This window comes from Medicago sativa, chromosome 5, assembly GCF_051527215.1.
Source record: "Medicago sativa cultivar Bolivia chromosome 5, Bolivia_mono, whole genome shotgun sequence".
Taxonomy (NCBI): Eukaryota; Viridiplantae; Streptophyta; class Magnoliopsida; order Fabales; family Fabaceae; genus Medicago; species Medicago sativa.
In genome coordinates this window covers 65,236,547-65,252,359 of record NC_140753.1, presented here as the reverse complement: position 1 = coordinate 65,252,359, position 15,813 = coordinate 65,236,547, and the positions used below count along the sequence as shown (strand labels likewise).

At 36.4% G+C, this 15,813-nt stretch overlaps 1 protein-coding gene across 3 annotated transcripts; it reads right to left on the bottom strand.

The window, feature by feature from the left end:
• Positions 1 to 2,217: 2,217 nt before the first annotated feature.
• On the bottom strand, positions 2,218 to 14,613 carry LOC146924045 (uncharacterized). Of its 3 annotated transcripts, XR_015010027.1 has the most exons (4): positions 14,292 to 14,613; positions 14,042 to 14,128; positions 10,191 to 12,583; positions 8,686 to 8,979 (listed from the first exon to the last, which is right to left on the bottom strand). XR_015010027.1 is itself a non-coding variant. In XM_085709087.1 (3 exons), exons 2-3 carry the CDS (start codon positions 8,445 to 8,447, stop codon positions 2,498 to 2,500), a joined length of 1,026 nt encoding a protein of 341 aa, XP_085565213.1. In that variant the 5' UTR covers positions 8,448 to 8,501; positions 10,191 to 10,293; the 3' UTR covers positions 2,218 to 2,497. The 3 variants fall into 3 exon arrangements, 1 of the variants encoding a protein (XP_085565213.1); XM_085709087.1 differs by lacking the exons at positions 8,686 to 8,979; positions 14,042 to 14,128; positions 14,292 to 14,613 and adding exons at positions 2,218 to 2,511; positions 7,436 to 8,501 and having other exon boundaries at positions 10,191 to 10,293; XR_015010028.1 differs by lacking the exon at positions 10,191 to 12,583 and having other exon boundaries at positions 8,764 to 8,979.
• Between the last annotated feature and the right edge of the window lie 1,200 nt (positions 14,614 to 15,813).

Genomic DNA, 15,813 nt, shown 5'->3' with positions numbered 1-15,813 from the left:
ATTGTGTAGAAGTTGGAATCAAATAATGTTTATAAAATGAATCTTGGTTGGCAAATACCAATTTTGTCCCTGCTTAGAATATCATAGACAATTTGACAAAATAACTGACACAGATAAATGTCAAATGACAGTGTTATTAAGCGGGATATTACACTCTACCCCCCTTAAGAAAATTTTGTCCTCGAAATTTAGAGTTTATCTGGAAATAGATACGGATTCTGATCTCGCATCTCAGATTCTAAATCTATGGTTTCCAATTCCACTGGCTGAAAAGGATCGAGAATGAATTTTTCATAACTGAGAAACATGAAATACTTCATGTAATTCTGACATTAATGCTAACTGATATGTTACTGGACCGATACGCATGAGTATTTGAAAGGGCTCAATATACCTTGGACTAAGTTTTCTTTATTCTGAATGTTCCTTGCGAACCCATCTTAGGTGTAACTTTCAGAATTACATGATCTCCCTCATTGAACTCTAAAGGTCTCTGTTTCTTATCTGCATAACTCTTCTGACGACTTTGCGCTGCTTTCATCTTTTCTTGGATGGACTTAACCTTTAAAGTTGTCTCTTGAATAATTTCTGGCCCCAAAATATCTTGTCTCCGACTTCTGTCCAACACCGTGGAGTTTAACAATTTCTGAAATAAAAAGCTCTGCATACTAATATGTCTTCCAATCACCTGAGTCGAAAAGGTTTAATAATAACCTCCTTAAGTGTAAGTTGTGGAATACATTATACATTTTGAGCGTAGTGGGAAACAAAGCTAACCAATGCATAAAATATTCTTCTAGTAAATTTCTAGTTCCACATACTCCTTATAAATCTGTCTTAGATTACTACTACTTGTTTACCTTCACTAAGTTCTGGAAATATCTCATACACTTATCGGAGTAACACTTTTATCGACTTCGTCGATTCTTATCTTTCCTTGAACATATCCAACCTTTGAGGGGGTTCTTCATGATACGACTGATTCCAATAAAAATTTATTTCTGAACTATACCCCATATAATGAGGTCTCATAATAATAACGACACCATTCTCTGTATAGGATCGTTCCTATTCAGAGCATTATCTGACATTAAATTTACCTCAATGAATGTAAGAACTGATTCAATCTCCTCCATTATTCAACACATGAATATGAGATGTTATTGCTGATATCTGCTATGTTTTCTGTGGAATGAATCCAAACATGGTACTACCTCAAACAGCTGATGAAAGTACTAACTGACGAGTACAATCCATAAGTCATATTTAAATACAAAATGTACTAACTAGCAAGTACATTAAATGTAATTCTTATACGAGTAATAGTGCACTAACTGACGAGTACACAATTCACGAGGTAGTACGACTGATAACTAAATACATGACATATATCTGTAGTCATTCGACTATACTTCATCTGCACTAAGATTTCAACATTCTTAAATTAATCACATTTCACTGTCAAAATAAATAAGATCCGTATTCATAAATTTTCTCATGATCTTACTCTTCCAAAATATACATTTCATCCTTGAACATTATTATTCTGTCCGTTACTATAAAGAACATATTATCTCAGTCTTTCTGCTAATTCCATACTCGTTACCTGAATTGGTATAATTACATACTGTATATCACATAAAATTTTCTAACTTGTATGATATCAATCTTTTCTTTACCTTCAAAAATACGAAATTTTAAATTTCCGAACTTCACTGCAAAATTGTGTTTAAGCATCCGCATTCTTGTTCTGAATAGCCTCCTTGCACTTAAATGCCATTTACTATACCTGATGTCCCACGAGACTATTTCAAACCAAAATAAAATCATCTTGATACAACATCCATATTTGTTATCTCATACATGACTCTTTTCCAGCTAAACTGATACTTTTAATTCATTATTTGAAATCACCAAGTCGACTGACTAAGTTACATACTAGAGGTGATTCCAATTTTCTTAAATTTAACAAGGTAGGAACACTTCCGTCCTACTCTCATTAATTGAACTGTTAATATCTCTGAATTATGTGCTTTGAAAATTATTAGCTTGTCTCTTAAAATTTTCCATGAATATCTCTTTTCAAAGTATAAAACTATTGCACATCCTATCACTTCTTTACTGATTAATTTTCCACTGCGCCTGTAACACCCCGTTTTCCCGACTTGAAAATTTCATATAAATATCAGAATTAAACATCACAAACGGAGCATCACATTCAACAAAACATCAATTCCAACATTAATAGTAATATCATTTACTAAATCAACCTGTCTTATAAAATTCGAGAGCAAATACAGCGGAATTTATATTACATCATCACATAAAATACTTAGCACAAGGCTACAACTTAACATCTTCAATAATAGTCTTCACCAATTACTTCAACAAATTTTATTTATTAATACGTAACAAGGAAACAAAACAACAGACAATTCCCATCCCGTTACGTATCAGAGCATCCTAGACGACACAACGGACCACTCGCACAAATGCACTATTCTTCGTTACCTGCACATTACCCACGGTCGAGGCAACATATACGCAGAAGGGGTGAGATTTCACAATCATTATCAGCAAATAATAATTCATAAAGAATAATCAACCATATATAATTATCCATAATATCATCCATTATCCACATTTATTAATGTTAGAATCACCATCAACATAATAAACATCCACACCTATAATTCAACTTATATAAAATCATCAACAACAACATCACATCAGTCATTAATTATGACCACTCCACATCACGACAACAACGACTCGACATGACTACGACAATGACTCAAACGACTCAGACAACTCAGACGACTCAGACGACTCAGCATGCTTGTGGTACCACCATCATCACGTAGGTCAATTTTTGGACCTCATCATCACGTTGATCATAAAGATCACATCATCACGTTGATCATAAAAGATCACATCATCACGTTGATCATAAAAGATCACATCATCACTACAACAACACGACAACGACAACGACAACGACAACATCGACGACAACATCAACAGCAACATCACAATCCACAACAATCAACACATGATCAACAATAACCAACAATAATTCATATTTAATGTTAATTCATTAACAATTATTCATCATAGTTCATCACCTCCAACCAGTACTTACTGGATCAACAATTAATTCATCATCATATTTCACATATATATCAGAACCTATCCCATCATGAAACACAGTCAAAATTGCCAGAAATTTGCGAAACAGCAGGTCTGCACTGCACTAGCTCGCAATGGCGAGCTACACTACTCGCTATGGCGAGGCTAAGGGTCATTTACCAGTTACTCGCAAAGGCGAGCTCTAAACACTCGCAATGGCGAGCTAAGGGTTGCTCACCATTTACTCGCAATGGCGAGCTAATTCCACTCGCAATGGCGAGCTAGGGTTTACTCGCAATTGCGAGCTAAATCACTCGCAATGGCGAGCACTGACAGACAAGTCTGTCGCAGCTCTGTTCTTCATCCTCACAGTCACCCCAAATCTACTACCCAACCCTCTAATTCATCAGTAATCAACATCTACATGTTTTCTATGTCTAATTAACCTCTTTCTACATCAAATTACACTAAAATTAACTTAGATCTATCAATTTTAATGATTTTGACCTAACCCCCAAATTCTAAAACTACCTAAATTGATTGAACTTCATGAATCAAAACTTGATAAAAATGAGAGTTAGTCTCACCCTTACCTTAATTGACAAGATCTCAGCAAAAATCCTCAATTTCCTCTTCTCCTCTATCTCCTCTTTTTCTTCTTCTTCTCTTCTCTTTTTCTTCTTCCCGTGTTTTCTTCTTTCTTTCCTAATCTTTCCTTTTTATAATATTATTTCCTTATAATATTATTTCTTTATTCTACAGTCTACTCCCAACAGGCTACCCACTTAACGGTAAAATGTCTAATTAAAACCCTCCAAGCACCGAATCATAATATTCTTAATCCAAAAACACACATCAAAGCACATAAAACACATCACAATTATTTAAATAATTAAATAATTACAACGGGCGTTACAATTCTCCCCAACTTAAAGAATTTTCGTCCTCGAAAATTTACCTCAATCAAATAACTCTGGATAAGATTCCATCATCTTACTCTCCAGCTCCCACGTCAAGCTTTCACCAGCCGCTCCATCCCAAACAACTTTCACCAAAGGTATCTCCTTGCCTCTCAATCGCTTCACTTCACGACCTTCGATTCTCACTGGTAAAGTCTCAACCGTAAGATTATCTCTAACTTGCACATCATCTCTTTGGATCACATGAGATGGATCTGGAACATACTTCCGAAGTTGTGACACGTGAAACACATCATGCAAATTCGAAAGATGCGGTGGTAAACCCACTCGGTAAGCCACCGTCCCAACTCTTTCTGATATCTGATAAGGACCAATAAACTTCGGGGTCAACTTCTTAGACTTCAATGCACGACCAACTCCGGTCATTGGAGTAACTCTCAAGAACACGTGACCTCCTTCTTGAAACTCAAGGTCTTTCCTACGTTTGTCATGATAGCTCTTTTGTCGACTCTGCGACGCCTTTATCTTTTCTTGAATCATCTTCACCTTTTCCGTAGTTTGATGAACAATATCTGGTCCCAAAACTGCACTTTCTCCTGACTCTAACCAACACAATGGAGTTCTGCACCTTCGACCATACAAAGCTTCGAATGGTGCCATTCCAATACTAGAATGATAACTGTTATTATATGTGAACTCTATCAACGAAAGATGACTATCCCAAGTTCCTCCTTGCTCAAGTACACAAACCCTCAACAAATCTTCCAATGACTGAATTGTTCTTTCTGACTGACCATCTGTCTGAGGATGATAAGCCGAACTCAACCTCAACTTAGAACCCAAAGCCTCTTGCAAACTCTTCCAAAATCTAGAAGTAAACCTTGGATCTCTATCTGACACAATGCTCGACGGAACACCATGTAACTTCACAATCTCGCGAATATAAATATCCGCCAACTGAGATACAGGAAAATTGATGTTAATCGGAATGAAATGAGCCGACTTCGTCAATCTATCCACAATCACCCAAATGGCATCATGCCCACTTGGAGTGTTCGGCAAACTCGTTACAAAATCCATAGATATACTATCCCATTTCCATTCTGGCACATCTAACGGTGTCAACAATCCAGCAGGTCTCTGATGCTCAACCTTTGACTTCTGACAAACCAAGCATGAATACACAAACTGTGCCACATCACGTTTCAACCCAGACCACCAAAACAACTTCTTCAAATCATGATACATCTTGGTAGCTCCTGGATGAATACTCAAATTACTTCTGTGACTTTCTTCAAGAATCATCTTCTTCATTTCCTCATTATCAGGGATACAGATTCTTCCTCGAAACCTCAACACTCCTTGCTCATCAACCTTAAAGTTATTGTCTACAGCAGGATCACTTGCAACCATTAAATCTACCAACTTCACATCTACTTTCTGAGCTTCTTTGATGTCATTCAAAAATTCATTGTTGATCTTTAACATTCCTAACTTCACACTATGTGTTGACATTTCACACACCAAACTCAAGTCTCTAAACTGTTCAAGCAACTCCAACTCCTTAACCATCATAGCAGACATATGTAAGGTTTTCCTACTCAAAGCATCTGCAACAACATTAGCCTTTCCCGGATGGTAATTCAACTCAAAGTCAAAATCTTTTAGCAATTCAAGCCACCTTCGCTGTCTCATATTTAATTCCTTCTAATCAAATAAATACTTCAGACTTTTATGGTCACTAAACACTTCAAATCTCGAACCATACAGATAATGTCTCCAAATCTTGAGTACAAATACCACTGCAGCTAATTCTAGATCATGAGTAGGATAATTTCGTTCATGAACCCTCAACTGCCTCGATGCATAAGCTACTACCTTGCCATTTTGCATGAGTACACCACCTAAACCGAACTTGGACGCATCACAATACACAACAAAAGGTTCCTCGGGCTTTGGTAAAATCAAAATTGGAGCCGTCGTCAGTCGTTGCTTCAATTCATTAAAGCTGTTCTCACACTGAATATCCCACACAAAAGCTCGGCCTTTACAAGTCAATTGAGTTAAAGGAAGTGCCAACTTGGAAAATCCTTCAATAAATCTCCTGTAGTAACCAGCCAAACCCAAAAAGCTCCTAACTTCTGTAACCGACCTCGGGGTCTCCCATTGCGATACTGCATCGACCTTAGATGGGTCTACTGAAATACCGCCACCGGAAACAATATGACCAAGAAAACTCACCTCATTCAACCAAAATTCGCATTTTGATAGCTTGGCATATAACTTCTTTTCCTGCAACACTTGCAAAACAATTCTCAAATGCTCAGCATGTTCTTCTTCAGACTTGGAGTATATCAAAATATCGTCAATGAATACAACCACGAAGCGATCTAGAAACGTATGAAAAATACGATTCATGTACTCCATAAACACACCTGGTGCGTTAGAAACTCCAAAAGGCATTACCAAATACTCATAATGGCCGTATCGTGTTCTAAAGGCTGTTTTCTGAACATCTTCATTTTTCACTTTAATCTGGTGATAACCCGACCTCAGATCAATCTTGCTAAACACCCGTGCACCCACTAACTGATCCATCAAATCATCGATCCTTGGAAGTGGATACCTATTCTTTATTGTCACCTTGTTCAACTGTCGATAATCAATGCACAATCTCATGCTTCCGTCTTTCTTCTTAACCAAAAGCACTGGCGCTCCCCAAGGTGAAACACTTGGTCTTACAAACTTCTTATCAAGCAAATCTTCTAACTGCTTTTTCAACTCAGCTAATTCAGAAGATGACATACGGTAAGGTGCCATAGACACGGGCTTCGTACCCGGAACAAGGTCAATCGAAAATTCAACTTCTCTCTCAGGAGGCACATCAGGAATCTCATCAGGAAAAACTTCTGGAAATTCACGCACAACTTCCAACTCATCAATCCTTGCCTGGTTCTCAACGGACAATGACGCCATCAAGGAAAATAATTGACCTTCATCAAGCATCATCTGTTTCAACTGCTTAGTAGTTACAAACTCAGTCTCTGCTTCTTCCTCTGGAGAAGAAAATCGCACCGTCTTGTTGAAACAATTTATGTGAGCATAATTATACTCCAACCAATTCATACCAAGAATCACATCCATTCCTATCAATGGTATGCATATTAAATCCATAGTAAAATCTCTACCATACATAGACAAAGGACAACTCAAACACACCCGAGAGGTAGTTATCGAACCATTAGATGGAGTTTCGACAACCATCTCTCCCTTCATGGGCGACACATCAAGACTCAACCTCAAAGCACAATCAGCAGCAATAAAACAATGTGTAGCACCGGTATCTATGATAGCAATTAACGGAATACTGTTAATGAAAGAAGTACCTCGGATCAAACGGTCCTCACTGGCGGTCTGAGTACCAGCTAAAGCAAACACCTTACCCCTAGTCGGGGCCTTCTTTGGTTCTTTACACTGAGTACTAATATGTCCCTTTCCATTGCAATTAAAACAAATAACGTCGTCCTGATTGCATTCTGTAACTGTATGCCCTCTGCCTCCACATCGGTAACATCTTTTCACATCAATCGGACAAACATTACTCTTATGACCTTTTTCTCCACATGAGTAGCAAACAATCTCAGCAGAAGTCGCATACCTCTTGGGTCTCCTTTCATCATTCACCTTTTGTTTGCCCTTATCAGCTGGAGCACTATAAGGTTTTCCACGGTTTTGTTGTTGTTTGCCTCTCCTTTCATTCATAACCTTATAGTGAGCATTGGAATCACTTTCATAGATCCTGCAGCTACTCACCAATACAGAGAAATTACGGATCCTTTGATAACCAATCGCCTTCTTGATATCAGGACGCAGACCACTCTCAAACTTAATGCATTTAGAAAACTCAGCATTTTCACCAGTGTAATGTGGATAGAATTTAGCTAACTCCACAAACTTAGCAGCATACTCAGTCACCGACATATTACCTTGCTTCAGTTCCAAAAACTCAATCTCTTTCTTTCCGCGAACATCTTCCGGAAAGTATCGGTTTAGGAACTCCTCCTTAAAAATAGCCCAGGTAACTACAGTACCATCTTGCTCTAACTCAGGTAGAAGACTCGTCCACCAATCATCAGCTTCTTCCGCCAGCATGTGCGTACCAAATCGCACCTTCTGCTCCTCAGAACACTGCATACCCCTGAAGACTCTTTCAATTTCTTTGATCCATGACTGCGCTCCATCAGGATCATATCTTCCCTTGAAAGTAGGGGGATGATTCCTTATGAATTTCTCTAACATTCTCACTTCGGCATTAGCACCAGCATTCGGTTGTTGCCCTATTGCTTGAGCCACAGCTTCCAATGCAGCAGCCACCGCAGCATCATTCCTGCCAGTCATTCTTGTTCTCCTATAACAAATAATATTAGCAGCGTCCAGTTTTCCTCCTTAATTCTGCACATCACACAACAATCAGAATAACATAATAATGGTATTCTAACTGTTAGACAACACAACTCGACTCAACTAATTGGCCGGACGGACCGACCTGCTCTGATACCAATTGTAACACCCCGTTTTCCCGACTTGAAAATTTCATATAAATATCAGAATTAAACATCACAAACGGAGCATCACATTCAACAAAACATCAATTCCAACATTAATAGTAATATCATTTACTAAATCAACCTGTCTTATAAAATTCGAGAGCAAATACAGCGGAATTTATATTACATCATCACATAAAATACTTAGCACAAGGCTACAACTTAACATCTTCAATAATAGTCTTCACCAATTACTTCAACAAATTTTATTTATTAATACGTAACAAGGAAACAAAACAACAGACAATTCCCATCCCGTTACGTATCAGAGCATCCTAGACGACACAACGGACCACTCGCACAAATGCACTATTCTTCGTTACCTGCACATTACCCACGGTCGAGGCAACATATACGCAGAAGGGGTGAGATTTCACAATCATTATCAGCAAATAATAATTCATAAAGAATAATCAACCATATATAATTATCCATAATATCATCCATTATCCACATTTATTAATGTTAGAATCACCATCAACATAATAAACATCCACACCTATAATTCAACTTATATAAAATCATCAACAACAACATCACATCAGTCATTAATTATGACCACTCCACATCACGACAACAACGACTCGACATGACTACGACAATGACTCAAACGACTCAGACAACTCAGACGACTCAGACGACTCAGCATGCTTGTGGTACCACCATCATCACGTAGGTCAATTTTTGGACCTCATCATCACGTTGATCATAAAGATCACATCATCACGTTGATCATAAAAGATCACATCATCACGTTGATCATAAAAGATCACATCATCACTACAACAACACGACAACGACAACGACAACGACAACATCGACGACAACATCAACAGCAACATCACAATCCACAACAATCAACACATGATCAACAATAACCAACAATAATTCATATTTAATGTTAATTCATTAACAATTATTCATCATAGTTCATCACCTCCAACCAGTACTTACTGGATCAACAATTAATTCATCATCATATTTCACATATATATCAGAACCTATCCCATCATGAAACACAGTCAAAATTGCCAGAAATTTGCGAAACAGCAGGTCTGCACTGCACTAGCTCGCAATGGCGAGCTACACTACTCGCTATGGCGAGGCTAAGGGTCATTTACCAGTTACTCGCAAAGGCGAGCTCTAAACACTCGCAATGGCGAGCTAAGGGTTGCTCACCATTTACTCGCAATGGCGAGCTAATTCCACTCGCAATGGCGAGCTAGGGTTTACTCGCAATTGCGAGCTAAATCACTCGCAATGGCGAGCACTGACAGACAAGTCTGTCGCAGCTCTGTTCTTCATCCTCACAGTCACCCCAAATCTACTACCCAACCCTCTAATTCATCAGTAATCAACATCTACATGTTTTCTATGTCTAATTAACCTCTTTCTACATTAAATTACACTAAAATTAACTTAGATCTATCAATTTTAATGATTTTGACCTAACCCCCAAATTCTAAAACTACCTAAATTGATTGAACTTCATGAATCAAAACTTGATAAAAATGAGAGTTAGTCTCACCCTTACCTTAATTGACAAGATCTCAGCAAAAATCCTCAATTTCCTCTATCTCCTCTTTTTCTTCTTCTTCTCTTCTCTTTTTCTTCTTCCCGTGTTTTCTTCTTTCTTTCCTAATCTTTCCTTTTTATAATATTATTTCCTTATAATATTATTTCTTTATTCTACAGTCTACTCCCAACAGGCTACCCACTTAACGGTAAAATGTCTAATTAAAACCCTCCAAGCACCGAATCATAATATTCTTAATCCAAAAACACACATAAAAGCACATAAAACACATCACAATTATTTAAATAATTAAATAATTACAACGGGCGTTACAGCGCCACTCTGATTTGTCAACTTACATCGATTTACGCATACCGATACAATCATAATGTAATATTTCCCAATCTCATTACTACATGTTTATCCAATTCTCCTATTCATCCTTCGAAGCTTACATGTCTTGAACAGAGAAGCTAACTTTACACTTCCTGCTACTTCGAGTACTAACTTATATTGCTAGCGAACTATTTCCAGGTATTAAATCCTTCATTAGACATATACTGTACACTTGTTCTCGCAAGGTGTTCCTTGAATGATTCTCACATTCACATTGTTTATAATAAAACATACTCGACAATTCGCGGCTTATTTCCATTCTTTTTCATTTGTGTCGTCCTGATAATTACACTTACGAGCTCCCTTGAAATAACTTCAATTCTCAAAATCCATTCTCATCGACCAAGTCATTCTTTTAGTTTTTAGAACAATTACGTGAGAAAATCATCAAAAGAAAATATGTGATTCTTTAATACTTTACTTCATTCTTAACACTTTCACACTAACAACAACCTTCCATATAACGGAACCTTAAAATAAATTCTCAGATTCAAAAATCTTGATTAATCCTTATCACTTCAACTTATTATATTCATGATTTAACACATTCTTGTCCTCTTGATAGTGCTTGACATCATTCGTCCATTAGTTCACTGAATTTTGACAACTTATTACTTAATCTTTAGTTTCCATTCCAATCGAAAAATTGCATTTTATTTCTTACCGCTACTGGAACCTCTTTCTACTTACTGCTAAGCTTGTGTTTCTTAGTCCATGACAACTTAATAACTCATGATAGATGCAGGGATCTGATACAATTTCCTTAGTGGTCAACTCTCGTTAGCTTAGTTTCTCTGCAATTTCTTGTCAATAAAAAAAATACATCATACTTTGTTCCATACAATATTTTTCCACTACCAATCATTCATTCTTCTTGACTCTCACGCCACATAACACATTCACTTCCTGATTCATAAATCTGGCACTTAAGATTCGGGAGGTTTGACTAATCCGACATAGTTTATCTGACTTACGTCATCCATTCATTGCTCATATTAAGGGGGTTTCCTTGTCTGCTCCCAAAATAATTTACTTATTCATTAATTAGTTCACTTCAACAATTCAAGCATCAAAATCCGGCTCGTTTCGGCATTCAAGTCCTTAACTTCTTACATACTCTACATCCACTGAGAGCTTTTGGATTCTATGGTTCATCTGATAATTCTCCTCATATCAAATTCCTCTTCTGATCCCATAGTCTTAATTACCCCTTTAGAAATATTTCTTCTATACCTTACTTATGCTTCTTATACTGCGGCTCCTGTCAAGCTTGCAATCATCCCTTAATTATCCTGAATCTCTTACTTCTCCGGTATCCACATAAAAGTGTCGTTCAACAATATTAGAGTACACCATCTTAATCTTAACATTTCCCTTATGTCCTCGAAAATTTTCTGCTTCACAGTTTATTGGCCACCATTTGGCGTCGAATACTCCCTTATCAAAATTCGTTACAAAACCTGACACACTGACTTCTCTTCTTCGTACGCTTCATTCCTCCAAGGTCCTATTCAGCTCTCAGACATTTGTCCTAACTATCATATACTAGTCTGAGTTGATCAGGCTCAACTAGACATGACATTTAGAATAAATATCCGGAACCCAATGGTCCCACTACTTTTATTGAATTCTAATGACCCAAGGCACGATCTGAATCGACCAGCTCTGATACCAAATTGTAACGCCCTCATAAAAGTGTCTAGAATTTTAGAAAGCGTTAAAATTTAATACCGGGTACATTAAATTTCAATATAAAAATTTACCTGTGATGACTGATAATGTGTATATGTCTCTAGGACTCCTGTCTGATTATCTGATAATCTTTACATATTATCTAGATGATATATGTACTAACTGACGAGCACGTAATATTATACATAATCTGATACATAATTCCCATAAACTGATATGGAATAAAATACATCACAATAAGTCCTGAGATATACACATCATCAATGAAGCACCATAATCAACCTGTAGCCTTTCTTAATCTTTCTTCTGGGATGACTGTGTACCTGAAAAATAATAAATGGAATGGGATGAGACATAATGTCTCAGTGAGCTCCACCTATCCTAGGCTGCATGCAATCCTTGGGGATACCTATGATTGCCCTCTGTCTAAATTCAACCTCTCCGAGGTTATACATCTTTAACCTATAACTCTGATATCTTAACATAACTGAATATTTAATCTTAATATCTAACAAATGTGTTAGTAAAGTTAGCGTTGAACAAACAATTATCTGAGTTGATTTTACGAATAAACCCAGGTGGAGTAACCCCGGAATTTATTCCTCTGATAACCGGTATATATATAAATATTTCCAACTGGCGGGAACCCAACTGACGGGGATACCGGACTCCTCTGATTATTGTGGGGTCATCCTCACGGATAGTGCCCGTTCCAACTGGCGGGAACCTTTCGTATCCAACTGGCGGGATAGCGAAAGCCACAATTTAATAAATCAATTAATGTCATATCTGATAATGAGAATTAAATTCTCGTCTCTAACTGAAAATGTGTCAATAAATATTCTCTTCTCAAAAATGGTATTTTACCCGGGTTATTGACTTACCCATAACTCTTATTCATGGCCAATTTACTCTAAACATTCTTTTACGTAAATAAAAATGCTATATGGTAGTACGTAATTAGAGGTCATAATAATACATTTCGGCTACACGTTTGGTAATAATGAGAATTTATATTCTTAGCCAAACCAAACCATTATATTACCTTAAAAGTGTAAATTACATTAGCTAAGATTTGAAACAAAGTAATAAAACCAACAATTCTCACTTTCCGGAATTATAGCCGAAATGTGCATATTTATTCATACTTGTGCAAAACTTGTCATAACAATTTTTCCTCTAACTCATACACTACCATAAGCATAATTATCAATATAAAACCATTTTAGAGTACACTAGCAAGGGTAAATATCTTAAGTCATAATGTCTCTATGTTATGTCCTAACATACTAGATCATAATCTATAATTTCTAAAGGCATAATTTATTCTAAACATTCTTTCATATAAATACACATAGCAATATGATAGTAGTTGGTTGGAGGTTTTTATAACAATTTTCGGCTACATATCCGGAAAAATGAAAGTTCAATCCGTAACCGCCATTGATCGTGTATTCACTTAAAAGATTTTCATTTCCGTTAGCCAAAGATAGGAACATACCAAATAGTTAACAAATTTTAAATTTCCGGAATCTGGCCGAAATCATACACATATTTTAAAAATGTATTGAATCCTTGCCTAATAATTTTTCTCCAACTTCTATACTAACATAAGCATGGTAATTAACATAAAAGCAAATTCTAGAATATATTAGCAAGGGTATTAGGTCTTAAACATATTAGCACTAACTATGTCCTAAAGCTCAAAATCATGATCTATCAATCTAATAGCACAATTGGACTACCCAAAAAGGAAAGGTTTACTAACTAAAGGAACTCACTCTATTGTGTTGGTTCCTTTGATGATCTTTGTGGCAAAATTCCCACTTCCAAGCCACTAGTTAAGTTACTCCTCCTTCCAATAGCTCCTACAACATTCAAACATGTCAATAACATCATTCCCATAACATTTTAAACACTCCAAAAGCATGAATTGGAACATTTACACCAAGAGAAATTTTTCCCCAAAAATGAGGGTTAAAGGGGCGGCCTTCATGGCTAGTTGGAAGGAAATGCATTTTTGTTGCTTACCTTGCTCTTAAAACATCATGGGTACCTCTTTTAGCATGATTTCTAGCAATTTCCCATGAATTTGGAGACAAAATGGAAGATTGGAAACAGATGATTAAGGGGTGGTTTGCACTATTAATGGGGAGGGAAGAATTTTTTTGAAGCTTGTTTGATGCAAACAACACCTCTAGAAACCCTTAGGCATGGCTTAATTGATGATTATTGGAGATTTGGAAGTTTTGGAGATGTTGGTGAGGTGATGAGGAAAGGGCCGATGGCCTTTAGGAAGAGATGAAAGAAAATATCATGATATTTTTAGAAAGAGAAGGAAATAGAATTGTGTAGAAGTTGGAATGAAATAATGTTTATAAAATGAATCTTGGTTGGCAAATACCAATTTTGTCCCTGCTTAGAATATCATAGACAATTTGACAAAATAACTGACACAGATAAATGTCAAATGACAGTGTTATTAAGCGGGATATTACAGAAACTCATATAATATTCGACCATTTTTCACGTAGGTAATTTTTCCCAACTTATTGTTCCTGGGTCAAGGTGGTTTAATATTTAAACTCTAATGTAATAAAACAGATATATTGAAGATTATTTCCTTTTCATTGATCAACCACAATGTCCATCCACCAAAAAATTTCTCATTTCTATGTTCTCTTTTGATCTATTCGTAATTGTTGATGTTAGATTCTATTTGGTGGTAAAAATAAATGTTGTTATTGTTTCTCCATTACGAGAAAAACACTTCATTTAACTTATTTGTGAAAAGAGAAAGCTGATACAAACAAACTAAAATGACTGATTAAACTGTATATTTACAGAGTTATTGAAATGGATAAAATGAAGGGAGATTGATGTGTTTGGAAAATTATAAGGGGTGTCTGTGTTATTTAAGAAAATCTCAAGGGAAGTCAAAATAATTTCTCTTTTTATCATTAACGTCGACTTTATCATTAGTTTTATCTATCTTCTCAATTTATATAACATTGCGATATGCTTTAATGCACACCCCCGCTTTGAATTAGCCCGTGCAGAGCATGGGCCCGTGCTTAGCATGGGTTAGTTGCTAGTTGTAAAAAAAAATAAAAAATTGTTTTGGAATACCCCCTAGGCCATTTGACCGTGCATTTTCGCTGATGTGGCACGCTGAGTCACATTTTTCTGATGGCGTGGCACGCTGACTGTATAATTAATTTTGTTTAAGACCATTTAGTTAGTTTTATGATTTTACTGATTTTGATGTAATAGTGGTAAAGCTCTGAGTGGCAGTAAATATTTTTAGGTTTTACTTTGGATTATGCTTGCATCCATGTTTGATTTTTCTGCGTTACGTGATTGTCCTTTCTCAGTCACAAACAACATAACTAATTTTGATCGGTATTAATAGGATCAAAACCAATATTGTAAGAATCACCTCAATATAATGAGATTGATTTAGAAAAATCAGTACAACCATTTCTATTACACTCTTTGCTCTCAAAGTAAGTTCATTTTTCTGATTAACTTTCACTCAAGTGTTAGTCAAGTA

What these genes read in the sequence shown, in the direction of transcription:
- LOC146924045 (XM_085709087.1), bottom strand. Translation starts at nt 8,447, where the DNA reads ATGACTGGCAGGAATGATGCTGCGGTGGCTGCTGCATTGGAAGCTGTG.